The 14998-nt window shown below is 41.0% G+C and overlaps 2 protein-coding genes across 7 annotated transcripts; both read left to right on the forward strand.

Annotated features, from left to right (window-relative positions):
- The first annotated feature begins 4512 nt into the window (after positions 1–4512).
- On the forward strand, positions 4513–9080 carry LOC135584771 (ABSCISIC ACID-INSENSITIVE 5-like protein 3). Of its 6 annotated transcripts, none has more exons than XM_065079903.1 (5): positions 4513–4593; positions 4871–4934; positions 5962–6724; positions 6871–6942; positions 8783–9080. In XM_065079903.1, the coding sequence occupies exons 3-5, from the start codon at positions 5975–5977 to the stop codon at positions 8861–8863; spliced, it is 903 nt and encodes a 300-aa protein (XP_064935975.1). In that variant the 5' UTR covers positions 4513–4593; positions 4871–4934; positions 5962–5974; the 3' UTR covers positions 8864–9080. The 6 variants fall into 6 exon arrangements, with proteins under 6 accessions (XP_064935975.1, XP_064935974.1, XP_064935973.1 ...); XM_065079902.1 differs by having other exon boundaries at positions 4517–4593; positions 5881–6724; XM_065079899.1 differs by lacking the exons at positions 4513–4593; positions 4871–4934 and adding exons at positions 5070–5477; positions 5546–5699 and having other exon boundaries at positions 5881–6724.
- Positions 9081–13896: 4816 nt separating this feature from the next.
- LOC135587992 (calmodulin-binding protein 25-like) lies at positions 13897–14770 on the forward strand. Its single transcript, XM_065079904.1, has one exon. The coding sequence runs from the start codon at positions 13943–13945 to the stop codon at positions 14552–14554; it is 612 nt and encodes a 203-aa protein (XP_064935976.1). The 5' UTR covers positions 13897–13942; the 3' UTR covers positions 14555–14770.
- The last annotated feature ends 228 nt before the right edge of the window (positions 14771–14998 follow it).

The following is a 14998-nucleotide window of genomic DNA, read 5'->3' on the forward strand; positions in this document are numbered from 1 at the left end:
CAGTGAGAGAGAGAGAGGAGACGCCAGCGGACTAATCGCGTCTCGGTCGTGTCACTTGTCGTTGGTTCCCAGCTGTCAGGTGCCCGCGGCTTCCCGGAGGATTCCCGAGTCGGAACGCACCCAATGCATTTACCCATTTACCCTCCTCTTTTTGGATAACTCCAAACGTAGCGCCCAATACATACATGAGAATAAATTCTCATTCAAAAAAATAACAATTAATTTTTAATCCATTTCTAAAACTTAATTTTGTATTTATTATATATATGTAAAGGAAATTAATTTTATAAAAGCCGAAAAAGGGGGAGAAAAAGATAAAGAAAAAGAAAAAGACATGCCGCCGGGATTTGCTTAACGCGGTCATAAGATCAAAGCATAAAGGCTTTTTAGTCATTTGATATGTTCGTAAAAAACAAAAATAAATATATATATATATAATATTGACTCGTTTGCTATTTAATGTAGACTACGTTGGACGGATTCCTAAATACGTAGCCGCCGCTTCGTTTCCCCCACGTGCGTTTTCCTCTCCGACACAGTACTTTAGGAAGGATTGATTACACTAATTAACACGAGTTAGCCTTTGAAGGTGTCTTTTTTGAAGGATTGATTACACCATAAATATATCTTTTTTAAACATAATAAAACCCTTCTAATTTTCTAATTAAAATTTAATTTTGGAAGGAGATTTTGATGTCTTATGGTAAGATCTTAGACTCAAATCCTACACACCACTTACTCTTAATAATAATATATATATATAATTTATTTGTGTATATGTGTGTACTAAAATCTTTAATTTTAATAGGGAATCAGATCTAATTGTCATTATGTATTGCTTCCTATACTGTTTCTCTCTTTTATTTCCAAATTTAATGCTGTTGTTTTTACTCTGTGGTGGAGACTTAAAATAAGATTGATGGATTATTTACATGTTTATTATATGGTGATGAATCTTATTTTTCAAATCTAAAAAATAAATAATAAATTATACTAGATTTAATTTAAGAAAAAGATAATAAAAAAATTGGGTATTCACATGTTTGGTTGGGATTAAATAGTGAATTAAGTTATGTTCTTGTACCAAATCCAAGTTAAATGATAAAATTTAATTTTTAAATCTTAAATTAATAAGTAAAGTGGAAAAATACAAAGTAATGTGAAACATGTGAATAATACAACTCCAAACCTTTTTGTTTTCTTACTTCAACAGGATTCATATATTTTAAAAAAAAATTAGTTTACAAATTCAGGAATTTGACATGGAATGCAAAGATGACATGATGTTGTGTAAGAGATTAGGTTGCTCACTAAAAAATGATAGGGCCAAATCATCCACTATGATCATACTCATCCACATTGCTTGCTATCTTAGTATATACACTCCTTGTGATATGATATGTACATATATTCTTTGAACCATTCCACAGCATATGTAGTGACAGGTGAAATATCAACTGATCAAGGTTGACTTTCATTTGTATCACATGTATCAATTCACTAACTTACAAAGAGGAGAAGCCAACATGGACCAAAACTCTAATTGGACACAAGCAACAACTAGGCATTGACAAGCAAAAGATTGATCCCTTGGAACAATGGAATCCAATTATAGTTTATATCAACATGGTCACAAACCACAAGTTCTTTTAGTTCCAAATAGATTAGGAGTTAAGAATGTTTAACTAAAATAGTTAATATTCTCTCTTCTTTAATATTAAGTGTTTTAGTGGAAGTCTCTCCTTTTCCTAGTCAAAATTAGATTGAAATTTTAGTTTCCAATGGACATTTATGAATTATTTTTTACACATAAATATTTTGCACCACAAAATATAAAATTTTCAAGAGTAATGAAACATTTTAAATTTTGCTACTATATGTGATGATAATCCATTATAAAATTAGCTGATTTTATGAAAATACAAGTATATATATGTATATGTTATCCTGAGATGAAATCTCACTCCTCAACCTAAAATAAATGAATCCAGAAAAAGTAAAAAAATGATCCAAGATCAAAATACAAAGTAGTTCAAAATTTTCAAGATATGAAACTAAGAGATCATGTATCATTTATAATGTAAAGGACATGAGAAAGAGAGAGAGAGAGAGAGGCTGTGAATTGTGAGGGATTGGATGTCAACTTATCTTGGGCTGGACTACATTTTTGCATTTGGGCTCCACAGACTTGAACTATATTGAATCCAATATAGCAACAAAAGGAGACTGACTTGTATGACTAACCTCACTATAGCAGTTTCCAAAACATAAGAAAACTGTCAATCTATTTGAAAGTAGCTTCTTACTTACAAAGTTTGTTTCAGTTCACCAAGAATTAAATCTAGATTTAACTATATATTTGCAGAAAAGAAACTTCTGTTTGAGTAAACATAGTTGGATTGAGATGTAGACATGAAGGATGCTTCATGTTGTCCAAAAGCAGCTAATAATTTGAACAGTGAAACATTGGAGAGAAATGTTGCTGGAGTTCCAAAATCTTTGCAGAAGCATGAGAGAGACGTTCTGCAAGTAGTCCAAAGGCAAAGATGGTGTAGTAGATTTTGTGAAACTTTGAGATTGATGGGAACAATTACTACTCAGGAGAAAGTGCTGAACATTTAGATTTTCTATTTGCTGGGTTGAAGCAACTAATGATGAATGAAGACTGATAAAATTCTTGATATCTTGATTTTAGGAGTTTCTGAATGGAAAATGCTACTGGAGGTTATTTTCAAGAACTTCCTTCTCTCCATCAGTTTCAATTCTTAGAACAAATTAATCTATTTGAAAGGAGAATAAAGTTCTTGATCTATAACCCTTTTGTTGGCAAAACCTTTCCTAGACTGCTATCTCAGTCAGTGTTGAGGTCTGACATAGTTCATGCACTCCAGCTTAATCCATGTTATTCTCCATTTTGTGCAGATAACAATCCACTCAAGTACATGAAGGAGAATAAAGGTCTTGTTCTCTAACCTTTTTTGTTGCCAAAGCAATTGCTAGACTGCTTGAGTGCAATTATAGCAGCTACCAGTATTGATTTCTGCTATAGTTAATTCACTACTGCTTTGTTCTTTGCATTGCTTATTTCATTGGGATATCAGCATTGCAACTATCAAGAGTGTCTTGCAGTGCAACGACAGTTTCCCTTGGAAATGGATAAAGAAGACCACCTGCAACCACTCATGAGTCATCTTAAGGATCCTTGCTGCTGCTCTTTATTCACCTTGATCTCCTTGTCTTGGCACACAAGCCTTGGTTCATGCATCTCTTCTGCAAGCTCCTCATCAGCATTTTCACTCACCCAGTTGAGCAAGTTTCAGCCAAGCCAGATCTGAAGTACCCTCATTGGAACTTGAATCCTTATCCTTGACCTTGACCTGTCTCACATCAAGTTAATGTTTTGCAAACACAACAATGCAGATTTCCACACACTTGTAGCATTCCACAGGCAGTCTTTGTTTCCCCAATGTTCTACTTTATTGCAAGTGCCTAGCTGTGTGTAGTAATATATTTATTACACAGGTTGATGGAATTCTACACCCATGTTGTGGCCTCATGAAATTAAATGAAAGGTGCTCAAGGAGGTATCCAATTTCTCATTGGTGGAGAACTTTAAGTAAAGGGATAGCTTGCAAAAGGCTGGGGAAAGAGGGAGAGCTTTATTCTTGATGCAGCACACTCATGAACAGTATCTAGCTTGTCCCCTTCTCATGGTCTCAGCTCAGGATGGAGATTCTTGGCACACAACTTTATGCTGATTGAACAGATTGAATGATAAAAAAAACAAGGGAGGGCTTGGCATTCTGATTAAGATAACTTGGAATTCCTATCTTTAATCCTTGCATCATTCTCTGCTTAGGACATAAAGAAGTGGGGGGAGGGAGATGGCCATCATCATATGCCACCTTCCTTGTTCCCCTTTTCCCCCAAGCTAAACCAATCTCCACCACCTTCCATGACATGCTTTTGTAAGCAAATCTTGAAGTGACACATGGCTTATCTCCCACCATTTTTAACTCTCACTTGTAGTATACTGGCATTCCAATGAATTGTCTATGGATCCGAGTGCTGCTCACTCTGATTAGACTTCTGCCTAATAGCAAGTCTGCAGGTGGCAACACACGTATGCATATACATGGAATTTGGATTGTGTTAAGTGACATATAAATCTCTTAATTATCATGTAATTATTGATTCAACCCCTGCTGTTTATCACTCTGTTGACTATTGCATGTGCCAATATATACTTTTAGTTGAATTGTTCTTCGTTTCTTTACATTGAAATATTCTTTAATTCCATCTAATATGAGGATTGATCGATCGATTGATGGTTAATCAAAAGACATAAGGATTATTTTTGTAATACCCCTTTTTATGGTTTGGACATTTGGAGAATTAGCAGATAAGTACTGGTGACAACAGCTATCAACTTCATCCCTCAGATACATGTATATATATACATGACAGTGACACCTTAGAGCTCCACCAAGAGGTACAGCAGCTGTTTCTTGAAACCATGCTGTCACCACAACTAAAACAACTTCCCTGAAGGACCAACATCCATGAGAGCTTCAATGCAAAATCCAGTTTGTGGTAATGGCATGGAGTCAAATCATCCTGCATGGTTTTGTCAATGTTATAGTTTCTGTGATTAGTATAGTACAAAATGCAGAGTCATATATTTGTAGTACTCCATTCTTTTCACCTTCCTAGGATGACTCCTGTGAGTTTCCTATGTCAGCCAATTTAGAATGATTAGAACACAACATTTTGTGGTCCCTTGCATAGAAAATTTGGAGACTTTGAATTACTCTTTTCCTCCTGCATCAAACACTCCTTTTTTTTCTTGAAGTGATCTCTTTTGCATCAGATGCATGAATAAGAAGGAAAAATATTTGAGGTTTGAAGAGCAGCAGCTGGAACTTCTGAATCTTGTAAGTCCATTTCTTAGCAGTACATTTGTGTGTGGTGAAACAATGATCAGCAACAATCAGATCAGTGCCTTTGTTTCTTGACATGGAAGTCATTATGCTTTAAATGCAGCTTGGTTGAGATTTTTTTTGGCCAAGTCCTGTTGCATAAAGCCATCTTGACCTGGGGAACTGTTTTATGCCCTCAAGCTTGGTAAAATATTTGATGTACCAAATATGAATCCTTATTTTGTCCTCAGTAAAGGAAATATTTTTCTTCATACCTATTCCAAAAAAAGATCCGACTTTTCTTTAAGTTCTTGTTCTGAGATTTATGCACCACTAAATCATGGGATATTCTTCTGGGAAACAAAGCACAAGTCCACCATCATATGTTCAGACATTGTCACCCACCATACACAGATGCATAAAGGCCAAGAACCTAGACTTCCTCACATCAGGTCCTCACTCTTGGGACTCTCTCCATAGCTTGCCAGTTGCCAGGTGTGTTGCTTCCTTGAGGAGATGGAGGCTGCAGCTGATAGACTTTGATCTGGTCCCCAGCAGGTTGGGAGGTAGAAGTACCATAGGGTTGCTTTACTCATGCTCAGCTGCTTGGCTTGATTCCTCTGCAGATGTTTTTTAGCTGAGGGAGTTTGCTGTCACTGACAAAAGAGATCTTCTGTGGCTGTGCATCCTCTGCAAAACAATTCCAGATTTCTTTTTGGTCATGCATGCTTGCAGCTCCCAACTACCTTTTCAGAAAGAACTGTTAGAGATTTGATTAAGGTTTAATCTTCTTTCCCATGGACAATTCTTTTAAGATGTTCTTGGGGTGGTAACCTCTGAGAGGTTTCTTGAAGTTGCCTTTCTCCGTTGGAACTGATGAAACCATTCATCCTTTCTCTGTCTTCTATTTCCTTGCATTGCACTATTCGTTTTGCTTTCCTTCATTTTTGTTCGCTTGCAGTGCAGGCTTAGGAATGTTGCATGAATCCTTCTGTTGGAGTGGGTGAGAGATGAGCAGTAGTAATCTTGTGCGTTTCGGCAGGAAGAACAGGTAAATGGGCACGACAATGGCGACGCAGGGAGTCGGAGGAAGGCAGCAGTCGCAGGTCCAAAGCTTGGCCAGGCAAGGGTCCATCTACAGCCTCACCCTCAACGAGGTCCAGAGCCACTTGGGCGAGCCCCTGCACAGCATGAACCTCGATGAGCTCCTCAGGAGCGTGTTCCCGAGCGAGGAGCACCAGTCCTCGGGAGCTGACGCTGGTGGTGGCCATGGCGCCCAGGACCCGCGCCTTCACCGCGAGGGGAGCGTCACCATGCCGCGTGTCCTGAGCAAGAAGACGATCGACGAGGTGTGGCGGCACATCCAACAAGGGCAGAAGGAGGCCGAGGAGGGCGTCAGGGACTACGGACGGCAGTCCACTCTGGGGGAGATGACCCTTGAGGCCTTCTTGTCGAAGGCTGGGATAGTCACAGAGGTAGCTGATAGGAGCCGAAGCAGTGAGATCGGCAACGTAGGTTTCATGCCGAGGTCGCAATGGTTACAGCAGTATCATCAACGGCAACATCAACAGGCGCAACAGAGCATTGCGGGAGCTTTTGGGGGTCGGCAGCTGCCCCAACCTTTGGCCATAGTTGATGCAGTGTATCACGAGGGGGAAGGAGCTAATTCATCCCCATTCAATCCGCAGACGCCAAGGAGGAAGAGAGGGCCTGTGGAGGACATGGCGAAGAAGACGGTCGAGAGAAGGCAGAAAAGAATGATCAAGAACCGGGAGTCAGCAGCCCGTTCACGAGCTAGGAAGCAGGCAAGCTCAATTGATGTTCTTGTTCGGTTGATACTGGTGTCGATCTTTGTTCTACCTGCTGTTCTAAGACAACTAATTGACTCTATCTTGTTCATTTCTTGTTGATGCATGCATCTTAACAGCAATTCTGTGTTCTCTATGCACAGGCTTACACCAATGAGCTGGAGAATAAGGTTTCCAGACTTGAAGAAGAGAATCAGAGGTTGAGACAGCAAAGGGTACTTTCAATCTTTTACCTCAGTCTTTTTTTTATTGATGATTGATCGACGCCGCAAGTTTGTGATAATAGATGTGTGCAGAAATCCTATCATTATCTTGCTACCTACTTCTTTGATTACATAGTTCATCTTCATCAATTAAATTAGCAGAATCATAATCTTCAATCAACTATAAAGCAAGCAGGACTTTAGGTATCGAAAAATATGTTGTAGATAGTATTCTCCTTTCGATATCATCAATTTTGAAAGTTTAAGCCTTATTAAGTAATGCTTAGCTAAAAGGAAAGCTTATTTTGCTATTGAGGTTATAATAGGGGCCACAAAATGGTTTTAGAAGTGATCCTCTACTGTTCTGTAAAATGAAGAGAGAGAAAAGACTGAGGGAGGAAGCTAATGGTGTGAAGCAAGATTTAGTAACCTTGAGTTTGTTCCTGTGTTAGATTACTGCAGACAGACTGGAAAAACATCAAAAAAAAGTAATATCTGCTTTATAAAAGGACTTTAGTCAGACAAGCTGTATGTATCTGATACTCGTTAATACAAAAGCATAAAAGGACTATAACTGGTTCTGCTCAAACTCCCAGCAACATTTTGCTTGGCAATTTTTGGAAAGTCATATGATCAAATTGAATGAAAAGAAGGGTCTTGTTTTAGAATGTAGATTTGCAACAAAAATTCGCGCTTGTTCCAGTTGGTCATTCAGTACATCTATTAAGTTTTTCAAAAGTTTAAGAACTTTTCTCTAGGAAATTTAGGTTTTGAACTTGCTGCTGATTTTTAGTCCTTGATGGATTTATCAATCTAGTTCACTTCTAGGGTATTCTTGATGAAGAAATTTGTCATGAAGTTACAGTTTGGTGTCATCAATTCTTCCAGTGGACTGATCTAACTCCAGATAGCCATGATTTTGATTGTTGCAGATTTCTTATATTGTGTTCTTCCGCATTATGTTACTTTTCCCTGCTCCCACTTTCTCTGTAATTTTCTCAGTTGCTGGCTTTCCTTGTCGATAGGCCATATTTGCTGCATTGATCTTAACATGCCATTATTTTCCTAGTGTTTCTTTTTTCTTTCCCAAGCTAGGTATCAGTTTACTGTTAATCGAGAAAAATTCAAATGATTGATTGATTTATGATTTGCTACTAATCCGATAGTTTCATGTAGCAATTACTGCCTAATTGGTTTTCATTTTAAAACTTGATCTTACATAAATGCATTATTCATACACCTTTGTATCAAACAAATGGTTAGCAGGAGCTGTGATTAAGTTACGACGCAATGCCGGATTATGGAAACTCTTAGCATCAATGTTATGTCGTAAATGTCATATATATTATTAAAATGTAGAAGGACAGGAAGGTTGTGGATAGACAGTTCTACGATTTGTTGCTTTTGTTGGAAACATAAAATTCATTGATGATCTCAAAAGAAGGATATCTGATTAGGTACTAATAAAAGAAAAGAAAAGACACTTTGTGATCAAGCAGAGTGGATGTCAAGTTTGAACTCTATGGTAGTATATATGTTGTCTGTCAGTTGAAAAGAAGTGGATTCTGATCTGAAATGTTCAGAGTGCTTTCTTTGCAGTAAATGGTCACAAACATTTCCACTGAGAAACAACAAGAATTAATGAAAAGATCTTATCTAAGTTTCGTATATCTCTGTTTCCCTACAGGTATCAATTATGTACATTTCTTAAGTATCGATCAGTGTCACTGAATTATATATACATTTAGCATTCAGTGAAAAAGTGTTGCCTATCTTCATTCAAAGTGAACTCTCTGCAACTTAAATCTGCGCAATGCCATGGCGGTTGATCCCTGTTCTTGCTTGACTGCAGGAGCTAGAAGCTATGATACACCACATCCCCCAGCCCGAGCCGAAGCTTCAACTGCGTCGAACAAGTTCAGCCCTTTTCTGATCTACCGATAAATTTGCGCGGGTTGGTGTCTTAACAAGTTTTGTATCAGGAACATTTGCTTGCATGTTGATTGGGCTCCAGGATTCATATGAACAGAGTAGGAGCTCAGCAGTCTGCTGTTGTTGCTGCTGCTTCTGTTCCAAGGTTTCACTCTGCAACTTAATTGCAATATAACGAACACAAGAGTGGTGTGGTATCACATCTCTCTTTTGGCTTCTGTGTTGCATTCTAGTCCTGCAGTTCATGTTTTGCTTGCTGAGATCCATTTGACTCAAAAATGCATATAAGTTTATGTCAATCCAATTAAATATGTTTATTAAAATATATTTAATTAATTATTCAATTTTATAAATTATTATATTTAATTTATTAATTTTATTTTCTTACTTTCTCAACAAAAAAATCCTTCAAATTCCTTCGAATTCCAAAAGGATACAAAGATAGCTTAGAACATCTAACCCAAACGAGTTGACTTTTATTGCCTAAGGTCAACGGCCATCAGATAGTGATAAATGGATTCACCACGCCCACCGTGGGTGACGGAAACATGCAAGTAAAGCCATTGATGTGCCGTGAAGCTCCACATCAGTGTCTTCCATCTCCCATTGCTACGGTAACGCCGTCTCGTGCAGTACCACGGTGTCCCGGCACAGAGGGCACGCAGCCTTCCCCAACATGACCCACCGGTCCAAGCAACGCCGGTGGAACAGATGCCCGCATCTGAGTTCCGTGATCTCTCCGCCTTCTCCCATGTCCGACAAGCAGACCACGCACTCGATCACCTCATTTGGCCCCCCCCGTTGCCGACGTTAAGCGATCGACGTCACGTAGATGATCCGGAACCGATCTCGGGGTTGCTGATCCCAGTTAAGTGATCACGTGCTTGCAGCCTTTTTGATTGCCAGAAGAAGAAGATCTTGAACGAGAAAGAAGGAAAAGTGGAACAGAAGAAGCGAGAGGAGGGAGATATGGAGACGTATCAGTATGTCCATGAAGATAAGGAAGAAGAAGAAGAAGAAGACACTTTATAGACTCCATATAGTGTAGGCGTGGGTGTTTGAAGGCCATCATCTCTCATGATAATCTTCTATGAAACATTGGTCAACTTGCATCTTCTTTACACGACCCCTACAGCTTGTGCTTGTTCTCCACTTGTGTAGGGGTCCCAAACAAAGAAGATTGCTTCAAATCTTCCGGAGCCCAATCTCATTCTGCAAGTTGTTGGCAGACACAATATTGGAGTTGGCTACTTAATGCTGAGTTCCTTTCTGAGTGGATCATGAGAAGCCAATGCATTTATGTTCATGACAATATACTGTACATAGAGAGAGAGAGAAGACATTTGTGGAATAACTTTGGGGGTAAGAAGTGGTTTTACAATCTGAACGTCTTGATGATGTAGTGATGTTTTTGAGTTCATTCTCAGATCTTGATCACACTTATCTTTGGGACAAACTCCATGAACCATGCAGAAGCATACTTGCTTCAGACTTTGCAGAGCTTCAAGAATTCAGTTGATCTGCAAGAAGACTAAATCAAACTATTATATATATATATATATATATATATATATATATATATATATCAATGAATGCATGAAGTGAACAATGAAGTGACTTTATCTGCTTAAGCTTTTTTTGTTCAGAAGAATGTCAAAGCTTTGATTGGAGTTTCTCACATCATTAGGTCATATCCAATGACCCCAAGAATTGGGTAGCATATATATTTATGCATGGATAATTATTCTTACTCACTGCTCAATCATTGTAGATGAAAAGAAGATGATGCCCAGTTCTTTGGTCAACACCGCATGACCACCAGGACAAGCTCGATACTGTAGCCATGCCACTTGGAGAGTTACATGCAAGAAACCCAAATGCACAGCGACACTTGCAGCCCTTGAAATAAAGACTCGCTGACTTCTTCAAACCCAAAAGCTCAGAGAGAGAGATGAATGCAACACTGAATCCCACCCATATCTGACGTTGTCGGTGTGTCTCTTTCTCCAGCCACCCTCAGATTGCTGCTAGTGCTGTGATAGGCAGGAGTCTATCTGAACTTGCAAATTAGTCAGTGGCGGATGCTGTCATTTACACAGAAAACACAGTGCACGCCTCTTTTCAGGAGACCACGCATGATGTTGTACTTCACCATGTAGAGCTAATCTTGGGTACCCGAAAATAGGCATGAATAGATAGACAAGCTTTGAGAAAATTGGAACATACCTTATCCTTGACTTGGTAATAAGAAGCTACACTTGCCAACCAGAAAGCCAGTGGCAATTTGATGTGCCCTTTGAGAGAGACAACCAGCTGTGTCGATGAAATATGTAGCAGCTGTACTGCACCAACCACTGCTATTGCAGCTGTTTTTCTTCCACTAAAAACCAAACCTCTCTCTCTCTCTCTCTCTCTAAACTCTGTGCCATGCGAGGCGAAAAGCTCGAGGGAGATCGATCGGGAAATGGTTGATGGAGATGAGGGTTTCGATTGAATCGATGTCGTCAGACTGCTATGCTCTATGATTGAGCATTGTTTTGTCTTAGGAAACAGTGATTTAGTTTTGGTGACGGAATTGAATCGGGCTCGGTGAAACGCTCGTGTCGCGCTAAATGTCGTGACCGATTACTCCATTCACGACTCCGTTAGCGACACGACTTGAATGAGCTCAGCCCGTGAACCCGGTCGCAGCCCACAACTCGAGGTGTGGATCGCCTTTTTCGACCCGGGCAGCATCCACGCTATTCGAGTTCTTCCATTTGCCCCTATCGTGGGACCCGCATCCGATTGAGGTGGCATTCCCTCCCATCCGAAGTATATTTGTTTGTATCGTCGCACCAAATTCGACCTGTAAAATAATGATGATGATAATAATAATAATCGTTCTAAGACCTACTTATGTGTACTCTTATTAATCTCTACATAATTGGTACTAAAAGATTAATTTTTATCAAATTAATGAATTAGTTATTTCATCAAATTAATGAATGTAAAAAAATAATTAAATATTTTATATAATATTATTAATTTAAAATTAAATATTTTGGATTAGTAGTTTAGACTCAACTGTAAAAGACAGTCACAAAAAGAAAAATAACTCCAAAAATACAAAATTGACAGGTTTAAAATTTTAAGAATATCATGTAATTCGAGATCGATGAAGATAAAGAAATCTTAAGAATAAAACAAAAAGAAATGATACAAAATGGCATTCATCTATCTCATAGTCACATGTTACGCACTGACCTTCTTCCTCAAGCTAAGTAAGTCAACACCTTCCACGCAATACTGACAGCGACACATCAGAAGAAGACGACTGACACCTAATCCTCCCCCAAAGTCCGCACACACCGCTGCCTTCCATCCGTCATCAAACCCTTCGGACACAGATGCGGAGAGGTTGGCAGAGAGACAAGCCATTAATCTCCCATCATCATCTTCCCCTCGCTGTGGAACAACTGGAGGCCTAGGCCTTCAAGTTCCAGTCCTTCTGGGACCAGCATCGTTGGGTCTCGATATTCCAACGGACAAGAGGAATCAGAGTCGAGCAAGGACAGACGAGGATGGCTCGCAGCCTACGCACTCACTGTCTCCGAGATGGTGTTCAGGACTGCAACAGGTTGAGGTGCTCAGGGTACAAGTATTAGACCACGATGGTGGGAGGATTGGATGAGCATCCTTATCTTAGCCATGCCATGATTAGTTTCTAGAATTTGGTGATGTCATTGCTTATTGAATTATTGTGAGCAAGAAGAATAAAAAGACATTGGGTGATGTTATGTTTATAACATCTAGAATGTGTTTGACTGGGTGGATTGCACAGATGGTGCTCCTTATTTGACTTGAAAGAGAGAGAGAGAAATCACTTAACTAGTTGGGTTGATTTAATTACATCAAAGATCATACTATATCTGAATTTATTAATATGAAAAGAGTTTTAAATTCATGCAAATCAATATGATTTGATAATTTCAGTGATGTACTCATTTATATAATAAAAAAAGATGATTAAACTCATATTATAATCATTCGAAATTATTATGATAATGACTTGAAATAATACTATGAGGATTAGTCTAATCAATGTAGATTAGTTTGCTAAGCTGCGAATGTTGGATAGTCATATGATAGCTACAGAATTAGGATTATTATCATCAAAATAGTGAGCAGTGATGAGACCACAACTACTTCTAAGAAATAAAATAATTAGAGAATTCTGGTCCGCTACATTCCCTTCTCTCTCTCTCTCTCTCTCTCTCTCACTACATTGATGGTGCTATTATGTGATATAAATCACCCGTCAGCCACATCTTGACCGAGTCGTAATGTTGACTCCCAGCACATTTGTGACTTCTGTGTTTTTAGAAACACGAAACAAAATGCCTTGTTTGTGTTTTTGGCTTCTTTAATGGTAGAGAATTAAGTGGTCGAGGCGTTTCTTTATGAATGGTTTTTCTGGAAACATAAAGGAGTGTTACCGAAGGCTTCTGTTTTTAAAAGCAAAAAAAATAAAACGTGGACGGTTATCGCCGAGGAGAGGCGCAGCAGATCGTGGCCGTCTGTCTGTCTAATCAAACGGCGATGATGCATCGATTCGCGACGTCCTCCCTTGCACGTGACGAGAGCGGCAACCCACGTCATACCACGTCAAGTGTAGGGTCCCGCCGGTGACGTCATTGCTTGCGCACTGATTTCCCGTCGTCTTTACACACTAAAACGCCATCGACGTTAATATTAATTGCACCGACTACCCTCCGCCATCTTCAGGTTCCGCGCTGGTCCGTGCCGTAAATAGGTCGAGAAACAGGGGCTATGAAGGGGAGCGAGGAAGCCGGCGCCGTGGCCAGCGGCGTGATTCCCAGCAACCCTCCCCGCCGCGCGTGGTCCCCGCTGACGACGCGGCTTGACGGTCAACGTCATGTTCCTACCCGACTTGGAAGAAATTAAAACCCGGCCGCTGAAACGGGTTTATCCGACCGGCTTTGAAGGACACGTGGCCCGGTCGACGCGCTCATTAAAACGGCCCCCCAACCACTGACGACGCCACCCCGCTTCACTGCCTTCCCTCGGCTCCTCGGAGATGGCGGACAACTGCTCGGTGCTCGACCCGTGGATGTACCGCTTCGAGTCGGCGTGGATCAGCGAGGCCTTCGCCCGCGACAACGACGCGCTCACCCGAGCCCTCCGGACTTCCATCTCGGACACCTCTTCCTCTGGCGCAGGCGCGCCCTCCGCTTCCCCCGACACCCCTTCCGCCGCCACCTCCCCCAACCCCCTCCTCCTCAGCCGCCGGCACCAGCTCGCTCCCCGGAACCCGCTGGGCGCCGCTCCCGCGGGGCGGGTCTCGAAGCGGAAGTCGCGCTCGTCAAAGCGGTCGCCCACCACCTACATCAACGCCGACCCCGCCCACTTCCGGGAGATGGTGCAGCGCATCACAGGGGTCCGGCTCGACGGGGAACTGGCGGAACCGCTGGTGAAGCCAGAGCCGGTGCGGCCCGCGATGGGCGCGCGCGCGGCCCTGCAGTATCTGTGCCTGCCGACGCTCGACACGTCGGCGTTCCTGCTGGACCAGCGCACCGCTGATGTGGGTGACGGCGGCTCGCTGGGGCCGCCGCCCGACGCGTCGGTTTTTGACTTGGACGCGCTGCTGTCGCCGGCCTTTCCCACCCTCGAGTCGTGGGGCGTCATGTAGCAGACGATTAGCAGACGTCACATGCTCTTCGGCTTTCTTCATCCTCCCTTGCTCTTTTCCTGCCTTTTCTCTGTCACACTTGGCTACTCTTCTCTTCTGTTTTCTGGTCGAACACCTGCTGGTGTTTGTTATGTTGATGGGAATACACATGATGAATGGTAGCCAAAGCTTCTTTTCCAAAGAAATCTTGTGAGATCATATCGAACCTTTGATGAACGACTCATCATGTTGTGCTGTGGTTCACATTAGGGTCAACAATTGAAGCAACTCAAAAGTCCAAAAGTAGTACGCAAGATGTACGTGACACTGACTGTACCATATTCTTGACCACCAAACCACGGGCCACAAAACGGTGTGTGGGTTTGACGGCAGACAATACTCATTAATGGTTATTGACTCGATCCAACGCTTTGATCGCCGGTATGCAGTCTTAAGTTGTGAATG

Source organism: Musa acuminata, chromosome BXJ1-8 (assembly GCF_036884655.1).
Source record: "Musa acuminata AAA Group cultivar baxijiao chromosome BXJ1-8, Cavendish_Baxijiao_AAA, whole genome shotgun sequence".
Taxonomy (NCBI): Eukaryota; Viridiplantae; Streptophyta; class Magnoliopsida; order Zingiberales; family Musaceae; genus Musa; species Musa acuminata.

What these genes read in the sequence shown, in the direction of transcription:
- LOC135584771 (XM_065079903.1), top strand. Translation starts at nt 5,975, where the DNA reads ATGGGCACGACAATGGCGACGCAGGGAGTCGGAGGAAGGCAGCAGTCG. An exon ending in GTTCACGAGCTAGGAAGCAG is followed by an intron (nt 6,725 to 6,870) that starts GCAAGCTCAATT and finishes CTCTATGCACAG; the next exon opens with GCTTACACCAATGAGCTGGA. An exon ending in AGAGGTTGAGACAGCAAAGG is followed by an intron (nt 6,943 to 8,782) that starts GTACTTTCAATC and finishes GCTTGACTGCAG; the next exon opens with GAGCTAGAAGCTATGATACA.
- LOC135587992 (XM_065079904.1), top strand. Translation starts at nt 13,943, where the DNA reads ATGGCGGACAACTGCTCGGTGCTCGACCCGTGGATGTACCGCTTCGAG.